This window comes from Athene noctua, chromosome 1, assembly GCF_965140245.1.
Source record: "Athene noctua chromosome 1, bAthNoc1.hap1.1, whole genome shotgun sequence".
Taxonomy (NCBI): domain Eukaryota; kingdom Metazoa; phylum Chordata; class Aves; order Strigiformes; family Strigidae; genus Athene; species Athene noctua.
Genome location: NC_134037.1, coordinates 30758123 through 30781246, shown reverse-complemented (window position 1 = coordinate 30781246; position 23124 = coordinate 30758123). Strand labels below are relative to the sequence as shown.

General features: G+C 41.1%; 1 protein-coding gene across 1 annotated transcript in view; it reads left to right on the top strand.

Moving 5' to 3' along the window:
- Positions 1-209: 209 nt before the first annotated feature.
- The window catches only part of LGSN (lengsin, lens protein with glutamine synthetase domain), a 70514-nt gene continuing 47599 nt past the window's right edge, over positions 210-23124 (top strand). Inside the window, exon 1 of the mRNA XM_074922532.1 lies at positions 210-323. Coding sequence (XP_074778633.1) covers positions 210-323 — 114 coding nt within the window. The remainder of the gene's footprint in view (positions 324-23124) is intronic.

Genomic DNA, 23124 nt, shown 5'->3' with positions numbered 1-23124 from the left:
TTGAAAGAGCAAATTAAAACATTATTTTGTCTCATTTATTTGTTTGCTTTTGTAGTGAGAAAGCTGTAATTTCAAAGTAATTAATTTATGGTCTGTCTGATTGTGTAGCAGGTGTATTGAATTTAAATGTCATTAGGTTAGAATTTGCCCTGCTGAACTGGTAAATACAGTAATTTACAGACAATTAGCTGCTTGCTGATGGCTTTCAGATGCTGTTCACTGAGAAACATAACCCCAGTGCCATATCTGCACAAGCAGTTTGTGCCATCCTCCCACTGTTGCCTATTCATCTGGACCTCAGATCTCATAGGCTCATTTCAGCAGTAAGTAAAAAATTGACGTTGTTGGCAAATTTACAGCTATGACTCTGTGCAGTAATCTGACTAAAGCAAACTGGGCAGGAAGCATGTAGTCACATCTTAGATCGTCTAGAATTTTACAGCTATCAAGAGACTGTCTATTCCCAACACATCTAGCAACTAAACCCTGTTAAAGTACTAGAAAGCCTTGTTTGTTCCGTTCTCATGGTACTTCATAGTTATGGATTTACCAGTGTTGTAACCATTTGAACTTGATTTACATCCTTCCTTATCAGGGATCTAAAATCTGTTGCTTGTCTGTATCTGGTTTATCATCTGTGCTATCTGAACTGCTAGTGATTGTTTTTACAGAGCACAATATGCCTCAGAGTCCACATGTCCAGTAATCTGCCTGACTTCTGAGCAACATTATTTAGTAGTACTGAAGAAAACCAAATATATTACACAAAATAATGATTACAGTATTTCAATTCCTCACGGTAGTCAAGGAGGAAGTACACTCCTATGCAAAACATGCAGAAAAATGAGAAAGATATGCGAATTAAAAAAAATTAAAGGAAACAGTTTATTATCAGCATGAAACCTCAATAGTGTTGTCTTTTCTGAACTAATTATTAGTTTTCAATGGTTTCTAAATCCTCCACTATGTGCAAAGGGCATTGTACAAACCAAAGCAATAGTAAAGTTGTGAAAGGATCTCTGCTTCTGTCTTTTTCTGACTATCCCATCACCTTCTCTTGACTAGCCAACAGCACAATGCATCCTTATCTGTTAAAAAACCACATATTAAATGAATAGGCAAAACTCCCGTTCAGCCTCATCTCTGAAAATAATGAAGTCCACTAACATGGGCTCCATTGATACTGTCTACACTAACCCATGTCTTGTCACTTGCTGTTGTCTAGATTGAAGCTCTTCCATGGACTCTGAAAGGAGAAGTGATCTGAAATTTTAAAACCCTAACCACTTAAAATTAGACAAGAAACCCAGTCCTGAAAACTAGGTGCAGGGAATAAGCCTGGATAGTATCAATAATTTTCAGAAAATTACTCTCCAGTTACATTACTAAGGGTTTACAGGAGCACATCCTAAGACCTTGCACATAACAAATGGTTGTCAATGAAAGTGTTGTTATGTACCGCAATCAATGTGCCTTTGCTAATGAAGAGGGCTGCAATATATTGAACCAAGGTCCTTTTCATTTGGAGTTTTAATTGTGAATATGGCTTTAGGATGCAATCATCTCATCTCTGGGAATCAGACTGGCCACATCAATTCTACCATCAAATGACAAGAGCTTCCACTCATTGCCAGAGTTGGGACAGCATCAAACAAGTAATTTCATCACTAATTTGCAACCACTATCCAATCACTGATAAAAAGTCCAACCATGTCTTTTGTTTTTAAATGCTCACTTGAGAATAGGACTGAAGTTCAACAGGAGTGGATCCTTCTCAAAAAATGCTAGGGCACATGGAAAATGAGGTGATTGGTGACAACAGCATGGCTTCACTAAGGGCAAATCACACCTGACAGATTTGGTGGACATCTACATCAGGGTCGCAGCGTTAGTAGATAAGGGAAGAGCAGCTGACATCATTTACCAAAGCATCTGACACTGTCCTGCACGACATGCTTGTCCCTAAATTGGAGAAACATGGACTTGATGGAGGGACCACTTTGTGCATCACTGTATCTATACCGATGCACACAGTATGAGCAACAAACAGGGGGAGCTTGAGGCCATGATGCAGCACGAGAACTATGACATTGTAGCTATCACAGAAACGTGGTGGGATGCCTCACACGACTGGAGTGCTGCAATCGATGGCTACAAGCTCTTCAGGGGGGATAGACAGGGAAGGAGAGGTGGTGGAGTGGCCCTGTATGTTAGAGAATGCTATGAGAGCTCAGAAATCAAGTATAGTGATAATGGGGTTGAGAGTGTTTGGATTAGGTTAAGGGCCAATAAAGCAGATCTTGCTGTGACAGTCTGCTATAGACCCACCAACCAAAGCAGTGAGGTGGATGAAGCCTTCGATAAACAGTTGGGAGAAATCTCATGATCACTTGCCGTTGTTCTTCTGGGGGACTTTAACCTCCTGGGTATCTGCTGGGAACACAGCACAGCAGAGAGGGAACAATCCAGGAGGTTCCTGGAATGTGTGGAGGATAACTTCCTCACCCAGCTGGTGAGTGAGCCGGCCAGGGAAGGTGCCTCCTGGACCTGCTGCTTGTGAACAGGGAAGAGCTTGTGGGGGAAGTAAAGATTGCAGGCCATCTAGGGTGCAGTGATCATGAGATGATCGAATTTTTGATCCTTGGAGAAACAAAGAGAGGGCAAACTGCCACCTTAGACTTCCAGAAGGCAAACTTTGACCTGTTCAAAAGACTGATTAACAAAATCCCTTGGGAGGCTGCCCTGAAGGATATGGGAGCCCAGGAAGGCTGGACATACTTCAGGAGAGAAGTCTTAAATGCACAGGAGCAGGCTGTTCCCGTGTGCCGGAAAACAAGCAGACGGGGAAGCAGACCAGCCTGGCTAAACAGGGACCTTTGGCTGGATCTCAAGAACAGAAGGAGAATCTCTTGCCTTTGGAAGAGGGGGCAGGTCTCTCATGAAGACTATAAAGATGCAGTGAAGTTATGCAGGGAGAACATTAGGAGAGACAAAGCACAGCTAGAGCTCAACTTGGCTACAGCTGTTAAGGATAATAAAAAATATTTCTACAAATTCATTAACAACAAAAGGAGGATTAGGGAAAATCTTCCTCCTTCATTGGATGCAGAGGGAAACATTGTAACTAAGGGTGAAGAAAAGGCTGAGGTGCTCAGCGCCTACTTTGCCTCAGTCTTTAGCAGTGGAACTGGCTGTTCCCTGGACACCCAGCCTCATGAGCTGGGAGATGGGGAGGGGAAGCAGACTGAGGTCAGCACAGTTGAAGAGGAGGTGGTCAGAGACCTGCTGCACCGCTTGGATGCACACAAGTCTGTGGGATGGATGGGTTACACCCAAGGGTGCTGAAAGAATTGGCAGATGTGCTCGCCAAGCTGCTGTCCATGATTTACCTGAAGTCATGGCTAACTGGGGAGGGCCCATTGGACTGGAGGGTGGCAAATGTGACACCCATCTACAAGAGAGGCAGAAAGGACGATCCAGGAAATCAGAAAAGACCTGTCAGTCTGACCTTGGTGCCAGGGAAGGTCATGGAGCAGGTCATCTCGAGTGCCATTAAAAGTCATATAATGGACAACCAGATGATCAGACCCAGTCAGCATGGGTTTATGAAAGGCAGGTCCTGCCTGACAAACCTGATCTCTTTCTATGACAAGATGACCCGACTACTGGGTTAGGGAAAAGCTGTGGATATTGTCTACCTGGATTTTCAAAAAGCATTCAGCACAGTTCCTCATAGAATTCTCATAGAAAAACTGGCTGCCCATGGCCTGGATGAGCGAACGGTCTGCTGGGTCAAGCACTGGCTGGATGGACGGTCCCAGAGAGTGGTGGTCAGTGGAGCTAAGTCCAGCTGGCGGCCGGTCACAAGTGGTGTTCCTCAGGGCTCAGTGTTGGGACCATTTCTGTTCAACATCTTTATTGATGATCTTGATAAGGACATAGAGTGTATCATCAGTAAGTTCCCAGATGACACCAAGTTAAGCAGGAGTGTCGATCTGCAGGAGGATGGGGAGGCTCTACAGAGAGACTTGGATAGATTGGATCCATGGGCCAATGTTAACGGGATGAGCTTCAACAAGGCCAAGTGCCAGGTCCTGCGCTTGGGCCACAACAACCCCATGCATGGCTACAGGCTTGGGGAGGTGTGGCTGGAGAGCTGTCTGGGAGAGAAGGATCCGGGGGTTCTAACTGACAAGCAGCTGAACATGAGCCAGCAGTGTGCCCAGGTGGCCAAGAAAGCCAACGGCATCCTGGCTTGTATCAGCCATAGTGTGACCAGCAGAAGTAGGGAGGTGACAGTCCCCCTGTGCTCTGCACTGGTGAGGCCACACCTGGAGTATTGTGTCCAGTTTTGGGCACCTCAATACGAGAGAGATATCGAGGTGCTGGAGCGAGTGCAGAGGAGGGCAACGAAGCTGGTGAAGGGCCTGGAGAACAGATCCTATGAGGAGAGATTGAAGGAGCTGGGACTGTTCAGTTTGAGGAGGAGAAGGCTGAGGGGAGACCTCATCACTCTCTACAGCTACCTGAAAGGACATTGTAGAGAGGTTGGTGCTGGTCTCTTCTCACAGGTGATCAGTGATAGAACGAGAGGGAACGGCTTTAAACTCCAACAGGGGAGGTTTAGACTGGACATTAGGAAAAAAAATTTCACAGAAAGATTGGTCAGACAGAGAATAGGCTGCCCAGGGAGGTGGTGGAGTCACCATCAATGGATGTGTTTAAGGGTCTTTTGGATGAGATATTGGGGGGTTGGACATGATGATCTCAAGGGTCTTTTCCAACCTGAATGATTCTGTGATTCTATGATAAGGAATTGGCTGGATGGTTGCAAAGAGTTGCAGTCAACAGCTCAATGTCCAAGGGGAGAGATGTGAAGAGTGGTGTTCCTCAGGGATCAGTACTGGTACCAATGCTGTTTAACATCTTTGTCAGTGACATGGACAGTGGGATTGAGTGCACCCTCAGCAAGTTTGCCAATGACTACAAGGTGTGTGGTGCAGTCGACATGCTGGAGGGAAGGGATGCCATCCAGAGGGACCTTGACAGGCTTGAGAGGTGGGTTCGTGCAAACCTCATCAAGTTCAACAAGGCCAAGTGCAAGGTCCTGCACATGGGTCAGGGCAATCCCAAGCACAAATACAGGCTGGGGGATGAGTTGATTGAGAGAAGAACTGCAGAGAAGGACTTGAGGGTAGCAGTGGATGGAAAACCGACTATGAGCCAGCAATGTGCTGTCGCATCCCAGAAAGCTGTGGTGGTGCAACACTGGATCCAAATACTTTGTGTATTTGTATATTTTGTATGTGTGAATGTGCATGTATATATATAGATTTAAGGTACTGTGTAGTCAGTTACCATGAATCTTGTCATCTTCAAATCTGTAGACAAGCTGCCATTTTAATCATAACATATTTTGCCAAATTATCTTGTAAATCTTAAATTGGTTAATGATTAAGTGCTTCTAGTCATTAATACATCTTGATTTGCTTGATTTGCTTTGATTTGAAAGTATTACCATGTTAATACTTTCATCCATGACAGCCAACCTTATCCTGTGCTCCATCAAGAGAAGTGTGGCCAGCAGGTCAAGGAGGTGATTCTCTGCCTCTACTCTGCTCTCATGAGACGCCACCTGCAGTGCTGTGTCCAGCTCTGGGCCCCCCAACACAAGAAGGACACGGACCTGCTTAAGCAGGTCCAGAGGAGGCCACAAAGATGATCAGGGAGCTGGAGCATCTACTTTATGAGGACAGGCTGAGAGATTTGGGGCTGTTCAGCCTGGAGAAGTGAAGGCTCTGGAGAGACCTTATAGTGGCCTTCAAGTACTTAAAGAGGGCCTACAGGAAAGATAGGGAGGAATTCTTACCAAAGAATGTAGCAACAGGATGAGGGGTAACAGATTTAAACTGAAAGAGGGCAGATTTACATTAGATATAAGGAAGTAATTCTTTACTGTGAGACACTGGCACAGGTTTCCCAGAGAAACTGTGGCTGCCCCCTCCCTGGCAGTGTTCAAGGCCAGGTTGGACGGGGCTTTGAGCAACCTGGTCTAGTGGTCCCTACCAACCCAAACCATTCTATGATTCTATTATTCATACTTCCAATGAAAAAAAAAAAAAGTCAAATTCTTGTGTCAAAATATAAGAACAACTGTTAGATCAGGGCAAGCATCTGTCTAGCTCACTGATATGTCTGTCAAAGGTTACTAGTAGATACTTTGGGAAAGACAATAAACCAGGGCAAGCACAGAATGATTCTTCCTGTGGTTATACCCTTATAAATTTCAGCAATCTGAGACTTGGGGATTTTCAGAATGGAGGTTTTCCATTCATTCATCCATTAATTTTGTCTAATTGCTTTTTGAGCCCTTTTTGTACTTTGGAATTGACAATATCCTGTGGCAAAGAGTGCTTCAGTATAATTAGGTGTCACATGAAAAATACTTCCTTTTATTTGTTCTAGATCAGTTGCCGGGTAAATACATTTTGTTCCACCTTGTCTTTGTGTTATGGGAAACAGTGAATAGTTATTCTCTGTTCAACCTCTCTATGCCTTTCACAGTTTCTACATACTTCTCTCCAATTTTCCCATATTTATTTATTTTCCATACTGAAGAATTTTAATTTATTTAATCTCTCCCCATGTGAAAATATTACAAATCCCATATTACATTGATTTTCCAATTTTACTGTGTTCCTTTGAGGTAGAATCACCTTATTTCCATTTGATACTTTACTGTTTTCATAATGTTTCGTGCTATTCTATGTTCTGCTTTGATCATTTCTGATCATTGAAAAGATGTTTTCAGAGAATTTTCCATAATATCTACTTTCAGGATCACTTTTGAAATCTAGTATTATGCTTGTCAACTTATGGTTTGTTTCCCTTCACAACGATAGGTATGAATTTGCATTCATGAAGGATGGATTTTGTTTGCCCCTCTCTCATTCAGATATTCTGTACCGTAAGACCATTCTGCAATTTGTACTTATCAGTTCCAGTGCTGACAGTTGTAATTCATTTTCACAGAATCACACAATCACAGAATCATCTAGGTTGGAAAAGACCTTGAAGATCACCTACTCCAACCATTAACCTAACACTGACAGTTCCCAACTACACCATATATCCTTAGCGCTATGGTGACCCGACTCTTAAACACCTCCAGGGATGGGGACTCCACCACTGCCCAGGGCAGCCCATTCCAACAACTAACAACCCGTTCTATAAAGAAATGCTTCCTAATATACAGTCTGAACCTTCCCTGGTGCAACTTGAAGCCATTACCTCTTGTCCTATTGCTTACTACTTGGTTAAAGAGACTCATCCCCAGCTCTGAAACCTCCTTTCAGGGAGCTGTAGAGGGCGATGAGGTCTCCCCTCAGCCTCTTCTTCTCCAGACTAAACACCCCCAGTTCCCTCAGCCGCTCCTCGTACGACCTGTGCTCCAGACCCTGCACCAGCTCCGTTGCCCTTCTCTGGACACGCTCGAGTCATTCAATGTCCTTTTTGGAGTGAGTGGCCCAAAACTGAACACAGGAATTGAGGTGCAGCCTCTGTCCCTGCTGGCCACGCTATTGCTGACACAAGCTAGGATGCCATTGGCCTTCTTGGCCCCCTGGGCACACTGTTGGCTCCTGTTCAGCCAGCTGTCAATCAACACCCCCAGGTCCCTCTCTGACTGGCAGCTCTCCAGCCACTCCTCCCCAAGCCTGTGGCGCTGCTGGGGGTTGTTGTGGCCCAAGGGCAGCCCCCGGCATTTGGCCTTATGGAAACTCCTCCAGTTGGCCTCAGCCCATGGCTCCAGCCTGTCCAGGTCTCTCTGCAGAGCCTCCCTACCCTCGAGCAGATCAACACTCCCACCCAACCTGGTGTCATCTGCAAACTGACTGAGGGTGCACTCGATCCCCTCGTCTAGATCATCAATAAAGATGTTAAACAGGAGTGGCCCCAACACTGAGCCCTGGGGGACACCACTCGTGACCGGCCGCCAGCTGGATTTAACTCCGTTCACCACAACTCTCTGGGCCCGGCCATACAGACAGTTTTTTACCCAGCAAAGCGTGTGCCCATCCAAGCCACGAGCAGCCAGTTTGCCAGGAGAATGCTGTGGGAAATGGTGTCAAAGGCCTTACTAAAGTCAAGGTAGACAACATCCACAGCCTTTCCATCATCCAACAAGCAGGTCACCCTGTCATAGAAGGAGATCAGGTTTGTCAGGCAGGACCTGCCTTTCATAAACCCATGCTGACTGGGCCTGAGCATCTGGTTGTCCCGCATGTGTTGTGTGATGGTACTCAGGATGAGCTTCTCCATCAGCTTCCCAGGCACCAAAGTCAAGCTGACAGGCCTGTCATTTCCTGGATCATCCTTCCGACCCTTCTTATATATGGGTGTCACACTGGCCAATTTTGTGCCATTTGGAGATTTTTTGCCTCACTATTTAACTCTTAACCAGGTAGTTTAAAAATATATTTAATACCACATGTCTAAACACAGATACATAAGGGATTCTGCTGGTACCTTCTCTGTGAAAAATCTACTGCAGGGGTTCTCAACCTTTCCTTTACCATGGTCCCCTTTAAATACCTTTTGTGACCGTGGACCACCAAGACTTAATTTAAGATTTACAGCATTAGACTGCATCATGAAGGGTCTTCAAATTTGGAGAGAAGGGGGAAAAAATTAATCTGTTGATGGGAAAATGAGGTGCAGTGCTTTCTGTGGGCCAGAACAAATGTTTCCGGGCTGGACATTCCCTGTCCCTGCTTCAAGCCTTTGTGGACACCCTGTGATGACATTGCAGTTCCTCAGTAGTCCACAGACCACAGGTTGAGAACCACTGATCTACTGTACAGTCCTAACCCTTATTGGTTGTTCTTTGACCAGTTACTAATCCATTAGAGGACTTTCTTTCTTCCTCCCTTGACACTGAACTCCTGAACTAGAGCCTTTGTCAAAGAATATTTTCAAAAGCTTCTTGAAAATCTAAATTCATTGTAGAGCTTCAATATTAATTCCTTAATATGATTATTGTTCATGATAATAGAAATAATTTATAGTTCTTAATCAGGGGTTAGGATTCAGCCATGTTTATGACACTGAAAAGTCCAGACCTGACACCTGTCAATGTCTAATCTATCATTAAGAAAAGTTCAGGAAAGTAACAGGAAGTTTATTTTTGAGTCTTTCTGGGCAGTGTTTTCAGTTGACCACCCTTCTGTGGTTCCAGTGGAGGACAGTGTACTAAAATATGTCACACTGGATTTTGGTGGTTGACACAAGAGGATGAAAGCTAGAAACTATAAAATCAAGATTCAAGTAGCTAGTGTCTAAGAGATCCATAGCAGCTACAAATTCAGAGGACCTGGATATCACTGTAACCAGAGATAAAAGTCAGTATGCATTTCACTGCAAATCTTCACTAACATGTCTTGATTGTGAAGACAGAAGTAGTTTCCTAAGGCTGAATATCTTCACAGAAAGGTAACTCCTAAAAGGGCTCAGCAAACTTATGGGAAGCTAGGCTAGAATGACATTTTGATGGATGTTTTCCCATTTTCTTGGACACCAAGACTACAGCTTCCATATTTTGTAGTCTTGGCTCTGCAAGAAACTGTGTTTCTCCAACAGAGACATTTTTTCTCCTGTAGCCCTCTTTTGATGTCTTTTTTGCTCCTTAACCTTGTAAATTAGACATACATTTACATGATAACGATGATACATTTGGGATTGTGGGATAACAGAGAAGCAGTGTTGTCACGAAATGTGAATGTATGTAGTCTTAACTGCAGGAAAGAGGAACCAAAGTGTACCTCAGCTTCACTGTGTAAAACTTGACAAGTGAAGTAATACCTAAATTTAATCAAAGAGGCAAGATTGCATCTGCCTTCTAGTATTTTTCTTTGCAATTTTACTCCCTGATAGCCATTCTTAATTGGAAATAAGACAGAATTTAATCTCTGAGTAATAGACAAATTTTACTATGACCCATCTTTAGAGTTATTGTGGAGACCGAAATTTCTTTGTCTAGAAAAATAGGTCAGAATATTAGTGTCTGTCAAATATCAGCTGGTTATGAGTAGAAATTTTTATGCTTGGGTAAAAATTACCAAGATCAGTGAAGGTTTAGAAGGGGAATGGAAACTGGAGATTACTTCATAAGAGAGGACATCTTGGAATAACAAAACAGTTTTAAGTATCTGTAACTGGCATATTCTTAAAGGTGTAGTCTGCTAAAATACCCATAAATAAAAAATGATGGTTTCAAGGGGCTGATATTTGATATGATTTGTAGAAGAAAAAACATCTGAATAGAAATATATAATAAATCTGCACTGCTTCTTAATCTACCATCCAACATAAAAGAAACATAAACAAGTCTAGGTAGTTGTTCTTCATTAATTCTTTTGAACCTCTGGAGCCTCATTATGGTTGTGTTTTGCCTATTGGATTTCAGTTATGCACCTAAACTTGGACATATTTTTTTATACACATATGATTCAAAGTCTTGTTATACAAGATAGAAATTAATTACAGGAACGCAGTAGAATTGTTGACTTCAAGTCAACACTGAATATTGAGATTAGAATATTAAAATAAAAATTCATGATGCCCATTCATTATCTTTTTCCACAGATAAGGACTTGCTGGCAGAGTAACATCCTTATTAAATAAGGTCTCTGACAAATGTAGTCTGCTTCTGTTACCAGAGTAATCCTAATTTATCCAAACATATTTAATGTTCAGATATTTCAGAAATAATGGCAACAAATAATTTGTAAGCTAAAGTACTTTCTTTGTTGCTGTATCCAGTATTTTTCTAGGTACTGTGTTTGGCAACCTGAAGATTAACATTTGGATTTCCTACCAGTTTGCTGTACAACCAGTATTTGGGGCACTTCCCAATTCCACTCATTCCTTGTTCCCTAAATCCTGGGGAATATACACAGATCTTCTTCTTCATATCAGTGTAGATGAGTATGTAGGTGTTACAGTCATGAGATATTGTTTCAGCTGCCTGGTTGGAAGACAAACTTATAAAGAGTACAGTGAAAGGGGAAGACTAAATTTTATGCTTTCAGTAAAACCTTAATTGAATCAAAATTCACACTAAATTATATTAAACTTCCAGAATTCACAGACTTTTGATTTACCAACCTGTAGTCCTTTGCATATGTGTGAAGAGCAATACAGACTCATGAAAAACTAGAGAATCATTGCATATATATATGGCTCTTCCTGAAATGAGAGTAAAGAGAGAAGAGGAAAAAAAGGAAGTAAGATGATAAAGAAACACTAGGAAGGGACATAATTTGCTGAAAGCTTTGTGGTATCTCAGGTGCAGATTCCTGAGCTCGCATATAAAATATCATATTTGGAAAACCAACTGAGCCTCCTATTAGAAGTAATTATCATACCTTGCAGCTACCCCTTTTATTATTATTCACACAAAGATTATAAGGTTTATTTCTTTGTGAAAATCCAGACCAAAGTACAACAACTCAGTTTCATTTCTTGACTTTCAGTGTGGTTTCTGAAAGGGTTAGCTGATATAAAAGAACTGAGCCGTAGTATGTTCTTCCCTTGAGACAACCTATGTGTTCTCAACTTGTCTCAGAAGAGCAGAATATCTTCTGTACATCTCACATTCCTTGTCTGCTTCTTTTCAGAAATAATAGATACAGATTTCCCATTATTACAAGGCACTGTCTTAGCCGGTAAACAAAGGGGACATTGGGTAATGCTAGGTCAGATCCTAGGGCAATTAAGAAAAACATTTTTGTTTTAAATTCAGTGTCAGGAATTCTTATTACTAGAAAATGTGTGATGGCAAAGAAATAAACCAATAATTATGTGGGTTGAAATTTTACACTGAAACAGTATTCCGGAAATATTGCTGAAGACAAACAGCCAAAGGGTATTTCTGATAATTTGGTGTGATTTCCATCTGAAGAATTAAACAAAAAAGATGCAGATGCATTTTTCTGCCATTTTTTAACACACAGCCTGGCTTCTTGTGTCTTTTTTCCACTACTTATTTATTATAGTGCCTTGAGCTAAGCTTACTGTGGGCAGAAACTAACTTATGCTGGGATAGAAACTGGCTTTCTAATTTATACTTGTAGAGCACCCACAACATAAAGCTTAACTGAAACACCTACAAGGGATAAATAATAGTTTAATACATGGCAAGATAAGAAATTATGTTAGAATATATCTAGTACTAAGACATATAAAAATCTTTTAGAAGGCTTTCAAGATAGATAAAAGAAATGTAACATCAGATAAAACTTTCTACTGTCAGACTTGTACAAAATGTTTTTGATACCACTGATACTGGTATAACTCTTTTTTTCTTGTAAGGAAGTTGCAATAAAGAAGGACTTGCAATATGTATTACAGCTGATTCATGGTGAGACATATCAGGGCCCTGAGAACACCAGTTGAGCTTAATGGCCTTGACCAGCCTCACCTGGAATTTGTACCCTTTGCCTCAGGGCTCCTTGTCTTTTATTTCTGTCCTGAAGCTTCCGTTCTAGTGTAGGTATGTCTATATTCTCGATGGACCTCAGACTTATGCTTGTATGTGGCTAGTTTCTTGGATGGACCTCTCAGATGTAGGTCTCGGAATGTCTCTAGCACCATCTCCCTTGCTCCTGACTGAGCTCCCTGGATGGACCCTGGATCTGATTCATCTTTTGTTGTGTCTGTAGCTCCTGTGGGACAGTGCCCTGCTGATGAGGTGCTACCTACACTGTGGTCACCCTTAGCTCCTGGTTCACCTTCACATAGTGGTTGCCTCTCACTGTGCCTGAGCATGGGTTTAATCTCTATTTGTAGCTAGAACTGGTAATTTCAAGGGGAAATTTTTGCCAAAATTGCAAAATTAAAAAGCAACTTTGTAGAGAGATAGTAGTTTTCTGCTGGTTAGAAAAAATGGAAAAAAGAGGGACTTAGAAAAAAAAAAAAGAGGCATTTTTTACTCACAGAATGCTTAAGTGCAAGTTCTTGTTAGCTAATTGTTTGCTTTGCATAACTTAATACTGTCATGTTGAAATATTAGATCCAAACCCCTATATTTCCAGCTGAAAGGATAATAGAAATAGTAATAAAATGAGCTAAAAGTACTCTTTGCTGCAGTGGTCAGTATATGTTGTCCAAGGTGTGGCTATAACTGAAGCATTTATGAATAATTCAGTATTCAGGTCTGGATGATGAGGAAAGCTGCTCTAATGTAATTTCTTTGACCTCTAGAATCAGTGGTGTTCCTTTAGCATTGTTTTGCTTTTCGCTAATCAGTTTCTGCATCAATAACGCTGACTGCTTTCTTCTGCTGCTTTGTTCTGGATGTGGGTATGTGTGTGTGTAGGTGACTTAGAAAATGATACCTCAGCTTTGTACCAGTTTAATTCCTGGAAGGGAAGCTCCTTCTACCATGCCTTGTCACAGCCCATGAATATGATTGTGTGTGCTCCTATTTGCCTTAATAAAACAAGAAAAAACTCTTTATAAAGGTTACATCAAAGAGAGATGAATGTTTAGCAAAAAATATTTTCTTTGATGACCTCTGAAAGGTCAAAACACATTCCAATACAAATCTTTTCCCTGCAGAAAACTCAGGCTCTTTGGATGAGGAATGTATGTTAAATAAAAGGCATCAATCAGGCTATGGCCAAACATTCCGTCTGAGTCTACCCGTCTCGACTGAAATTGTTAAGGGCCCCAAATGTACCACCTACTTGTTTATGACTTAGCTGCCAAAAGGTTTGTGCATTTGTTTTTTAATCTACTTTCAGGCAAGATCATTGAGATGGTGAAAGTAGTGATACAAGACTGCTTACCAGTCCAAACACCTTTACCCAAAGTAAATTGGGGATTGTTAACCAGATTCCTCCAACAGCAGGGTTGTGGGGTCAGCAACCTCCAACAGACAGGAACAACCAGCCTGGGACTGTCAATGTTTTCAGCCACCTAAATGGAAGTTCACAGTTGCCTAATTTGTTAGCTTTCTAATGCTACCTTTTCATTGTCGTGTACTTTGTGACCTGAGCTACGTTATGTTTGTTTCAGATATGGTGCAAATACAGTGGAATACAAATGTACTTGATCATGGCATTAGCAAATTAGGTGGTGATGAGTAATCTGTGCTTCCAGGTTCTCACTGAGAACAGTTCTGAAACACTTAGAGCTTAACAGATGTGTCAAGCAGAAAATAAACTGTATCAAAGCAGAAAATCCAACAATAATTATCTTGCAATTTGATTAAAATAAAATTCAACTGCCAATTTTTCCTCCTTCAGATTTCCCAATATTATCTCTGAGGTGCAATCTGTGAGCCTGTCTTCTAATTTAAGATGGCTACAATGGGAGAACTGGCATTTTTTTACCTCCTTTTTTCTTATGTGCATCTGAATATTTGATATGTATATATACATATCAGATACACATTTTATATACAAAAGTGGACTATTTGCTTGTCTCTCTCGTGTGCCACTCATGTTTATAAAGAATGAAACATCAAGACACATATTAAATCTTTCATACATTTCACTGAAATACCAATGAAAATTTAATCTATCATCTCTTAAAAATTCTTCCTTCAGTTAATTTGCATTAACACTTTCTGTTCACAGAAGATATCATGCAACAATTTAGTGTGTGATTCTACAGATGTCAAAGATGGCATGTGCTGCCATGGATAGACAGTATTTATGATTATGCAGTTGTATTATTTTTAGTGGCTTTAGAAACTCCAAGAGAATTACACAGAGAAAAATAATTTCAGAATGTTAGCTAAATGCAGTGAACTAGCAAAAATATCAAGTGTAAGGTTCTGTCTTTGACTCAGTTATTGGTTTTGCTTGACATTTCACATAGAAAGAAAAGATCACATTAAAGCTAAGTCAAATGGCACTCTTACAAGATGCCATACACATTCCTGCCAAGGTCAGCAGTCTACAAAAATTAAGCCCCCAAAACCAAGCTACAAAAATCTGATCAATGTCAAATAAGCCTAACAAAGCAGACAATTTTTTTTTTTTCTGTAGTCTAATTGAGGATTGATTTGTGTTATAGAGTATTTTTCAATGCACAGAAAAAAAAACATTCTGTTGATTTGTTACCATATCTAACTCTTTCTAAATATCTTAGATGGCTGGTTGTTACTTCGCCACTATAGAAGGCCTGTCACTGAGGAGACAATCTCTGGCAATATTCCGTGTGTTATGTGAGCCAGAGTTGCTTTTGACCTCTGAAGAAAAGTTAGAGGTTTTCAAAGATTTGGAAAAGTATTTTCAGCAAGGTGAACGCTGGCTACAAGCTGGTCACCAACTCCATGCTGTGTTCAATGGCTGAACTCTAGCATGGAGGGACTCACAGCAAAGTACCTCCCTTGGGGTTTCTCAGTCCTGGAATACCTACCTTTGCTCAGCAGCCTGGAAATCAGAAACCTCACCAAAGAAATGCAAGACCTTGGCCATCACCCTTGTTCTGGGAGATGTTGAGACTACACCTTCCTTGTCTCAGTCTGGGGAGGACCTGGCTGCTGGATAATTGACAGTGAGGATGAAGCTTTCTCACCGTTGCAGAAAAGACTGCAAAAAGATCATGGAGCCAGAAAGAGAAAAACTCGTGGGGAATGGGGAAATATCTATTCCAAATAATGTTTGTGCTTTTTATCTCATGTCTCTTAACTGGATATTACACAGGCAGAGCTCAGATCAGGAACCAGAATGAGACACACTGTCTCAGAAAGGCTGTAGACATATGTGCCCTCTTGTTTGCCCTCTCAGGCTAGTGTGCACAGTGAGGCACCAAATGTGGATAAATTTGGTATAGACAAAGGCCTGAGGGTTCTGTTCCAGCCCAGGAGCTGTAACAGTGGTTGCAGGTGAGGGAATCTCAGCAGCGTGAGAGGTCACTTCTGATCCAGGCACATTCAGCCCCAAAATCCAGACTGTAGGTAGGTGGCATGGATTTTGACCACAGTGACTCTAGTCCACTTGAATTGGTCCATGAACTGTCGTATTTCACAAACTGTGTGTAATATTGTTGGACTTCATTGAAGCCCATGTGGAAAATGTGAAAACAGATGTTAAAAATGCAGATATTACAGATATGGGCCTATTAAATTGAAAGATGTTAAGCGGTGAAATATATTTTAAGGAAAAATCAAAACTAGCAGACAACTGCAAGCATTGTCTTGGGGAGGGATATATTTTCTGCTCAGCCACAAGCTCAGTAATGGTGTGATATGATCCATTTAATGCAGTCTGAAATGTAAAAGCACTTGTACTAGATCACACTGTAGGAATTGTATGCTCTAACACTGCATTCAAAACTAAATATTGCAGTGTTGTACAAGAACCACATACACAAACTTTTCCCCTCTGGGAAAATTCAGCACCCATTTGTATAAAAGAACCGATTTTATCACCTCAGAAAATTCTTCTAAAGCTAGTCACAGTTGTTAGGATTTTGCAAAAATACTTATGTTGTGTTTGTCCTCATTAGCAAGCTAAGAGGTGTTCCTCCTTAGCATTCAGAACCAACTCCAACACTTCAGTGAATAGATTAATAATGAAGAGAAAATGGGAGAAAGAAGCTTTCCATCCTTTAAGAGACTGTTTAGATATGAAGAGATTAATAGCAGTCACGGGGATCTGAACCAAGAATCTGTTCTCAAAAACTTCCCAGGTGATAATGGCACAAAGAAGTCAAAGACAAAGTCAAATAAAAATGTTGCAGAGTCCTATGGCAGCTACAGGTCCTAAGATCCAAGAAACCTCACATTTTAATTCGAGATGTGAATCTTTTACAGTGCAAACCCAGGCGAACATAGCAACCTCCAGTTTAATGCAGTCAAACCAATCTTGGAATCCAAGATTCAATTTATTTTTTTTTTTTAGTTGGGTGTTTGATTTCTTTTTGTTAAACAGAAATTAAGTTTATATAATTGTATGTGCTGATGTTACTCTGCATATATGGTGATTTCCTGAATCCTCCCTAATAAATGGAAAGTCCTGTTTGATTTTTGTTACATTTGGCAAAATGGCAGAGATCTCAAAAATAATTAAGCTCCCAGTTTTATGCAAATAAATGAACAGTTAGAGGAGAAGAAGTCTGTTAATTAAAGGCTACAGTAGAAATTTATATTCTGTTAGAATGTGCATGGAAAAGAAGCCTGGAGACTGGAATGAAAAACTTCATTTGAACAGCACAGTTTGTGAAAAGCAGTGCTTCAAGTGCTCACATCTGGCCAAAGTCAATCAAGTACAAAGCACAAATTTATAGGAAACCAGGCTTTATTAGAAATTTGTTTTACTTAATAAATAATTTATTTATTCATTGTTTGCAGTCTGATGTGCCTCTGCTTTTGGCTGGGTTTGGAAGCAGAAATGCAGTAACACTGTAATAAAGGCCAAGACATTTCTGAGCCAGTCTAAAGCAGAAAGTCTGGGAAGTCATGTGAAAATAAATTTGTTAAGAGATTTGCAGCCCAGATTCTAAATCAAGTAGGTTTTGATAATAAGCATCCATTATAGTGTGTCTTGTTCCAGTATTTCTTTGGGTTGTTTCTACATGGCTGTCCCCTTACTATAAGATATAATAATTCTAATTATCTAGTCTAAGACTTTTCTCTTTCCATGATACATCATTTACAAAGAACCCCTCATTGTTAAGGCCTAAGCCACTTTGTGCCTTCTTCACATCTCTGATTGAGAAAAAGCTTTTTCCTGATTGCTATACCAGAACCTCTGCTTACTGTGGAACTATGTGTGACAGTGTCTGCAAGGAAACCATACAGATGTGCATATACATTTAGGCTTCATGAAGCAAAACATATGAGATTATGGAACTCTTTCCAAATGCTTAAATCCAAAGAAGCCAGCATCACTGAAGCCCCACCACAAGTCTGATCAGAGTGTAGTTTATGACTGTGTCAGTATTGCAAATGCACAAGTGCGTCACACAACTTTTTTTTTCCTTTCTCCTGTGTTTCTCTGCAATGCACAGTAAATCAACTTTAATGTTTCTAGCATGCAAATGGTAGCCTTAGTAGCTACCGTTTAAGCTTATTTGCAGTGGGATTTCCTAAAAGGCTTCGTAGAAAAAAAGGCTCATTGTTTGAAATCCAATTCATCTTTTGGTTAAGACTGATCAAAATAGTTTATACAGATTTTCATAATCTTTTTGCTCACACTGTGTATTATTTGGCTTAGTGATCACAGCTGAAGAGCATGATTTTAATAAAGAAGTTGAATAAGTAGATTAAAGTAAGTTGCAGGAGCTGCCTCATTCCCATGGTAAACAAACTAGTTTAATCAAGGCAAGGTAAGTTATATATAACGTGTATTATCATTACTTCATTTGCTTGTTGCTCTACATTCATATTTGAAGTAGCCATTGTATCACAGATTATAAAAAAGATTATTTCTAAAAAACCAGCTGAGCTCCTTGGTATGTTTTACTTCTGATGGAGTAAGGAGAGCTGTTGCCGTAAAATCTAATTCTAATTAGCATACCCCAAACACTCAAGAATCAATAATTTGTTTACAAGCTGCTATAAGAAATGACTGAGCTAATCACTTTGAGTATACCCCTTGTGCAAGGACAAATCCATGCCTATGCTAAATATAGATTGATTTTATTGATTCAGCTATTTAGCATTAGGTGAAAGAAGTGATAGGAAAGAGACTGGCACAGCAGTATCTCAGGTGATGCGTGCAACGAGACATATAGCAAGTGCAGGGCTGAAGGGGTTCCCAGGCCTGGAACTGGGAGGGAATTTTGCTCCGGGGTGTAGTGGCCATGGACTGCTGAGGATTTCGGAGGTTTTCTGTCTTTGTTAAAATCATGTGGGTGTATTCCACACAATCACATTCCAGCAAGTGCTAGAGGGAAGGTGCTTGTTCTGCTCTCTGACCCTGCTGCTGTGGCTTGATTCAGGCCTCCGGGACGCTGCGCTCCCCGAGTCGCCTTTGCTTCTTGGAAATTGCCAGCACATAAGATGACAAGCGTGAGAGCATTAGTGTGGGCACATGATTATTTGCAACTTTGATTTTAATCAACAAACAATTATATGTACCAGCTGAACACCAATGCCATCTTTCTGGGGAAGGAACAGTCAATTTCACTGGGCACTTTATATGTAAAGGAACTCTACTGCTTTTCCTGTAACATTTAAAGCTTCTCCAGGGTATTTGTCTAATGAAGAGTGTAAAAGCATTTGACCCTTGGCCAAGGGTCTGGCTGTGTCACTAACGCTGCAGTCTGCAGTGTTTGAAAACGAGGGACCTAGAGCTCTCCGAGTTTGAGGCGGAGCAAAAAGGTCCCAGTCAAGTACGATCTATTTAATTGCATCTCATCATTACAACAATATTTATGCAGAGACAGTGTTGTATTGTGATACATATGTTTTTATTCTTTTAAAAAGTGTTTTTCCAGATGAATGACTAATCTCGGAAATCCACGGGTCGCTTGGGATGCAGGTAACCATGGTTACTTTTGTTGCCAAGCGACACCTGCCTTACACTGCTGAGCATGCTCCTGCTCATGCCACTTCTGTGCAGCACAGCCTCATTCGGCTGCCACCACAGACCAGCTCCCTTGACATAGGACAAGTTGGTTTGGGTTTATCCTGCAGTTCAGGAGATTAGAGTTGGAGTTGGTGTGTTTATCTGAAAAAAAAGAAAGAAGGAAGGAGCCAAACTATATTGAGTTGCCAATATAGAAACATAAACTCAGTTGCAGCTTAAAACAGGATCTGACTCAGAGTGTTGATGTCAGTCCTCAGTTGTGCTGTAAAACACAGGTTTGCATAAAAGTTCATTTGGGGCAGGATTTAAGGGTGTTGATTAGTTTCTCAGCCCAGACACAAAATAAATTTTAACAAACCAGAGTCTGGCTCCTTTACTGGGTGAAAGGCAGCATTACTTCATTTAGAAACAAGTAATGCTCATTTATGTCATTTCAGAAACAGGAAATGTATTTATTTTGTAAATAAGATTTTAAAATACACATAAAACCCCTACAATTCAGATTCTCCGAATTATATCACTTTAATCTGTGTTATTTGTTTATTAATTCTTAATAAAAAAAATTATTCTTAATTAAAAAGAATACATTTTACTTGACTTGGTTATGAAGGGCTTCTCAAAGACTGCTGGTTTATGCATGCTACGACTCAGCTGGTTTATGCATGCTACGACTCACCAGCATCTAGTCTTAGTACGAAGAGGTCTGTGGTTGATGTCACAGCCTTGGGCTCTGTGTTTCAGAACATTTTCTCAGAACAATGACTTGCAACCACTTTTCACCTGAGCACTCAGGAAGGTAGCTGTGGTCTAGCTGGATTGCTTACACAAACAGGAGGACAAATTTCTTATGTAAATCAGGCACATCTGGTGCAATCTTCTCTGTCTGTAAATAGGGATGCCTTTGTCTTCCTCTTCAGACTTTCCTCTGCAGCACTCAGCAAACCCATTGCCTTGCAGTAGGAACAGACAAAAGAAAAGTTTCTACACTTACAATCCTGAGTTTGTCCTTCCAAACAGTGTTCTGCTGAACAACAGCTCCTTTAGGAGCTTCCTTTCTGGGGTATCGATCTCTTTTCTACCTCTTGTACATACAGACGTACAGTCCAATTAATGTGCTTTTGCAGTAAGTTCTTGAAAACACCATTGTTCTCCTTTGGTTAATTCTTGCTCACGACTTCCTTGAAGTTACTGCCACATGTGGTCTCTCTTACGCTAAATCTTCTGGAGAATTAAACTCAGCCATCTGTAGTGCTAGATTATTAACCTGGTCACTGGTTCAGGCTGGATCAGCTCAGACTCCTCGCAGCAGTTCTTGGGCACTATGCAGGAGTGAGTACAGAAGAGGCTGTTCCCTCTAGGCAGCTTGAAAGCAGCTACTGTGCTTTGGAGAGAAAGCGTGGTCAGTAGTGCAGACATAGGACATTCTGGTCTGGCCAGTTTCAGTGTCAGAAGTTCTGGGTGTGTTTAAACTTTTGGAAAGTACTATAGTGTTTTAACCGGTTTATTCTAGCAAGTTGCTTGCTTGCTGTCTCTTGAGCAGGTTTAGCCTTTTTGCAGAGATACAGACAGGTATGGGACCCTCGTTCTGCTACGTTTCCTGAGATCTGTTCAGAAAATCAGATACTTGCATCAGCAGTTACGGTGCAGATGTTAACAGTTAGGGTGGAGATGTTCTTCAACTGATGTCTCTTATGGTGAACAATAATGTTTCAGGGTGCTTTCCTGTTTCTATGGGGATACTAGACTAGAAAGGACCACCTTGACCCATTGAATGATCTTCATCTGCATTCATCTGTTAATTCTTGTGTTGTAATTAGTTTGTCAGCAGTAGGGGGCTTGTAAAGTGCATAGCAAATAGAGCTATGATTCAAGACTGCAAATAAGCTCTACAGTTCAGTAAGTAAAGAAACAGCAATGGCCTTAGCAAATCAAGGGGCCTATGTTGCCCAGTGTGGTACTGGTCTCCTTGTATAGTGAGTAAAGAAGGGACTTCTTGTTCACTTGGAATCTTGTCCAGAATCTTTGTAAGAAGTGCATTTCTCCTTTATTTCTGTGCCTTTTCTAGAGCCTGTTGAAACTTTTCATTGTTTTTCCTTTTCTCCTTATTTTACACTGTAATTGCATGTCAGGACTACTCTCAAATTACACCCTTACTCGGTCTGCATATCCTATGCTTAGCATTAGAATTGTATTTTTTTCTTTCTACATGCTGTTCCTTGTAAAAGGCTTCCTGGTTGAATATAATTTGTTTTTCTGTGTTAATTTAGGATAATAGTTCCTCTTGCCCCATTTGCAGCCCACATACTGATGCAACTTCCCCTTGTTTTGTTCCCAGATAAGTATTGCCACAGTACTTTAATAAAATGATGTAGGACTCTGTTTACAAAAGAGTGCTTCTGTAGTATCTTACTGCTTTCACAGGAAGCTTAACAGCTTGCAGAACAGTAAGTGGCAAATGTTTGGTGCAACATTATGCCAACTTGAGGACAAACTGTTCCCCTCAGGAATGTTTTCAGGCTTAAATGAGAGGAAAATCCCCCGTGCAGAATGTGAATTCTTGGAGGGGGCAGGGAGTGACTGCCACTTCTTTGCCTTGCCAGCAGCTCCAGTTCTCAAGCACCTTCCAAGGCTTTTTTAGATCAGCTGTAGCATAAGCTCACCAGCTAGGAGTGATAAAGCTGTGACTGACTTTTCCAGAGGGAGGATTCCTCTTGTGTGGATGAGGCAGTAAATCTTCCAGCCTCCCTCAGATCACAAACGCTGGCTTGTGCCTGTAGATGCTGGGAGGGTATTGGGGAGGGAGACATGAGTCCATGGCAAAGCTATTAATATAAGCAAAGACTAGCAGCATAGCTGAAAACAGTGTGAGATAGAACAGTTCAGAACTTAAACAGTGATGAGTCAGACTGAAATATGTGTCGCTTCAGCCACGGATGGGAGTCACCCATCAAGAAGATAAGTGAATATTAATGTATTAATGATTAGTTTCACTAAACAGTGAAAAGGGTTGAATTTAATACCATCCTTTCTGTTAATCCTCCTAAGTGGTAAAAAATGTTTGGCAGGTGGGCTCTGCCCATCAACAGTATTCATCTCTGGACCTCAACCTCAGGTTAAAATATTCTGCTGGCTCTCTGTGACTGCTGGGTCCTGGATTCGTTAAAGGGCAACTGCATGGCCGTTATCTGTAAGTGGACCCAGGACTTCCAGATGGGTGGCTGACCTATACAGTGTGCTGAAGCCTGGAAGGCACAAGAAAATGTGTTGTGTGCTCTCTATTTTACATCCAGTCTTTGGGGCAAGGCAGCACTCGGGTGTTCTAAAGCTGACGGGATGCTCAGCTGAGGCTGTGAATTTACCATAGGAAAAGTACAGTGAGCTGCAACTCATAGCTCTCAAAGTCCCAACAGTGCCTGAAGACTTTGTAAAAAGTCTGGATGAGTTCCAGCCCTGGATACCTCAATCCTCCACCTCAGGAATATGGTCTAAAAGAGGGAAGGAAGAAGAACAGAATGAAAAACTCATCAGATGGAACCTATGATCTGATAAAGAAATACCATTCCTCATTCTAGTAAGGGAT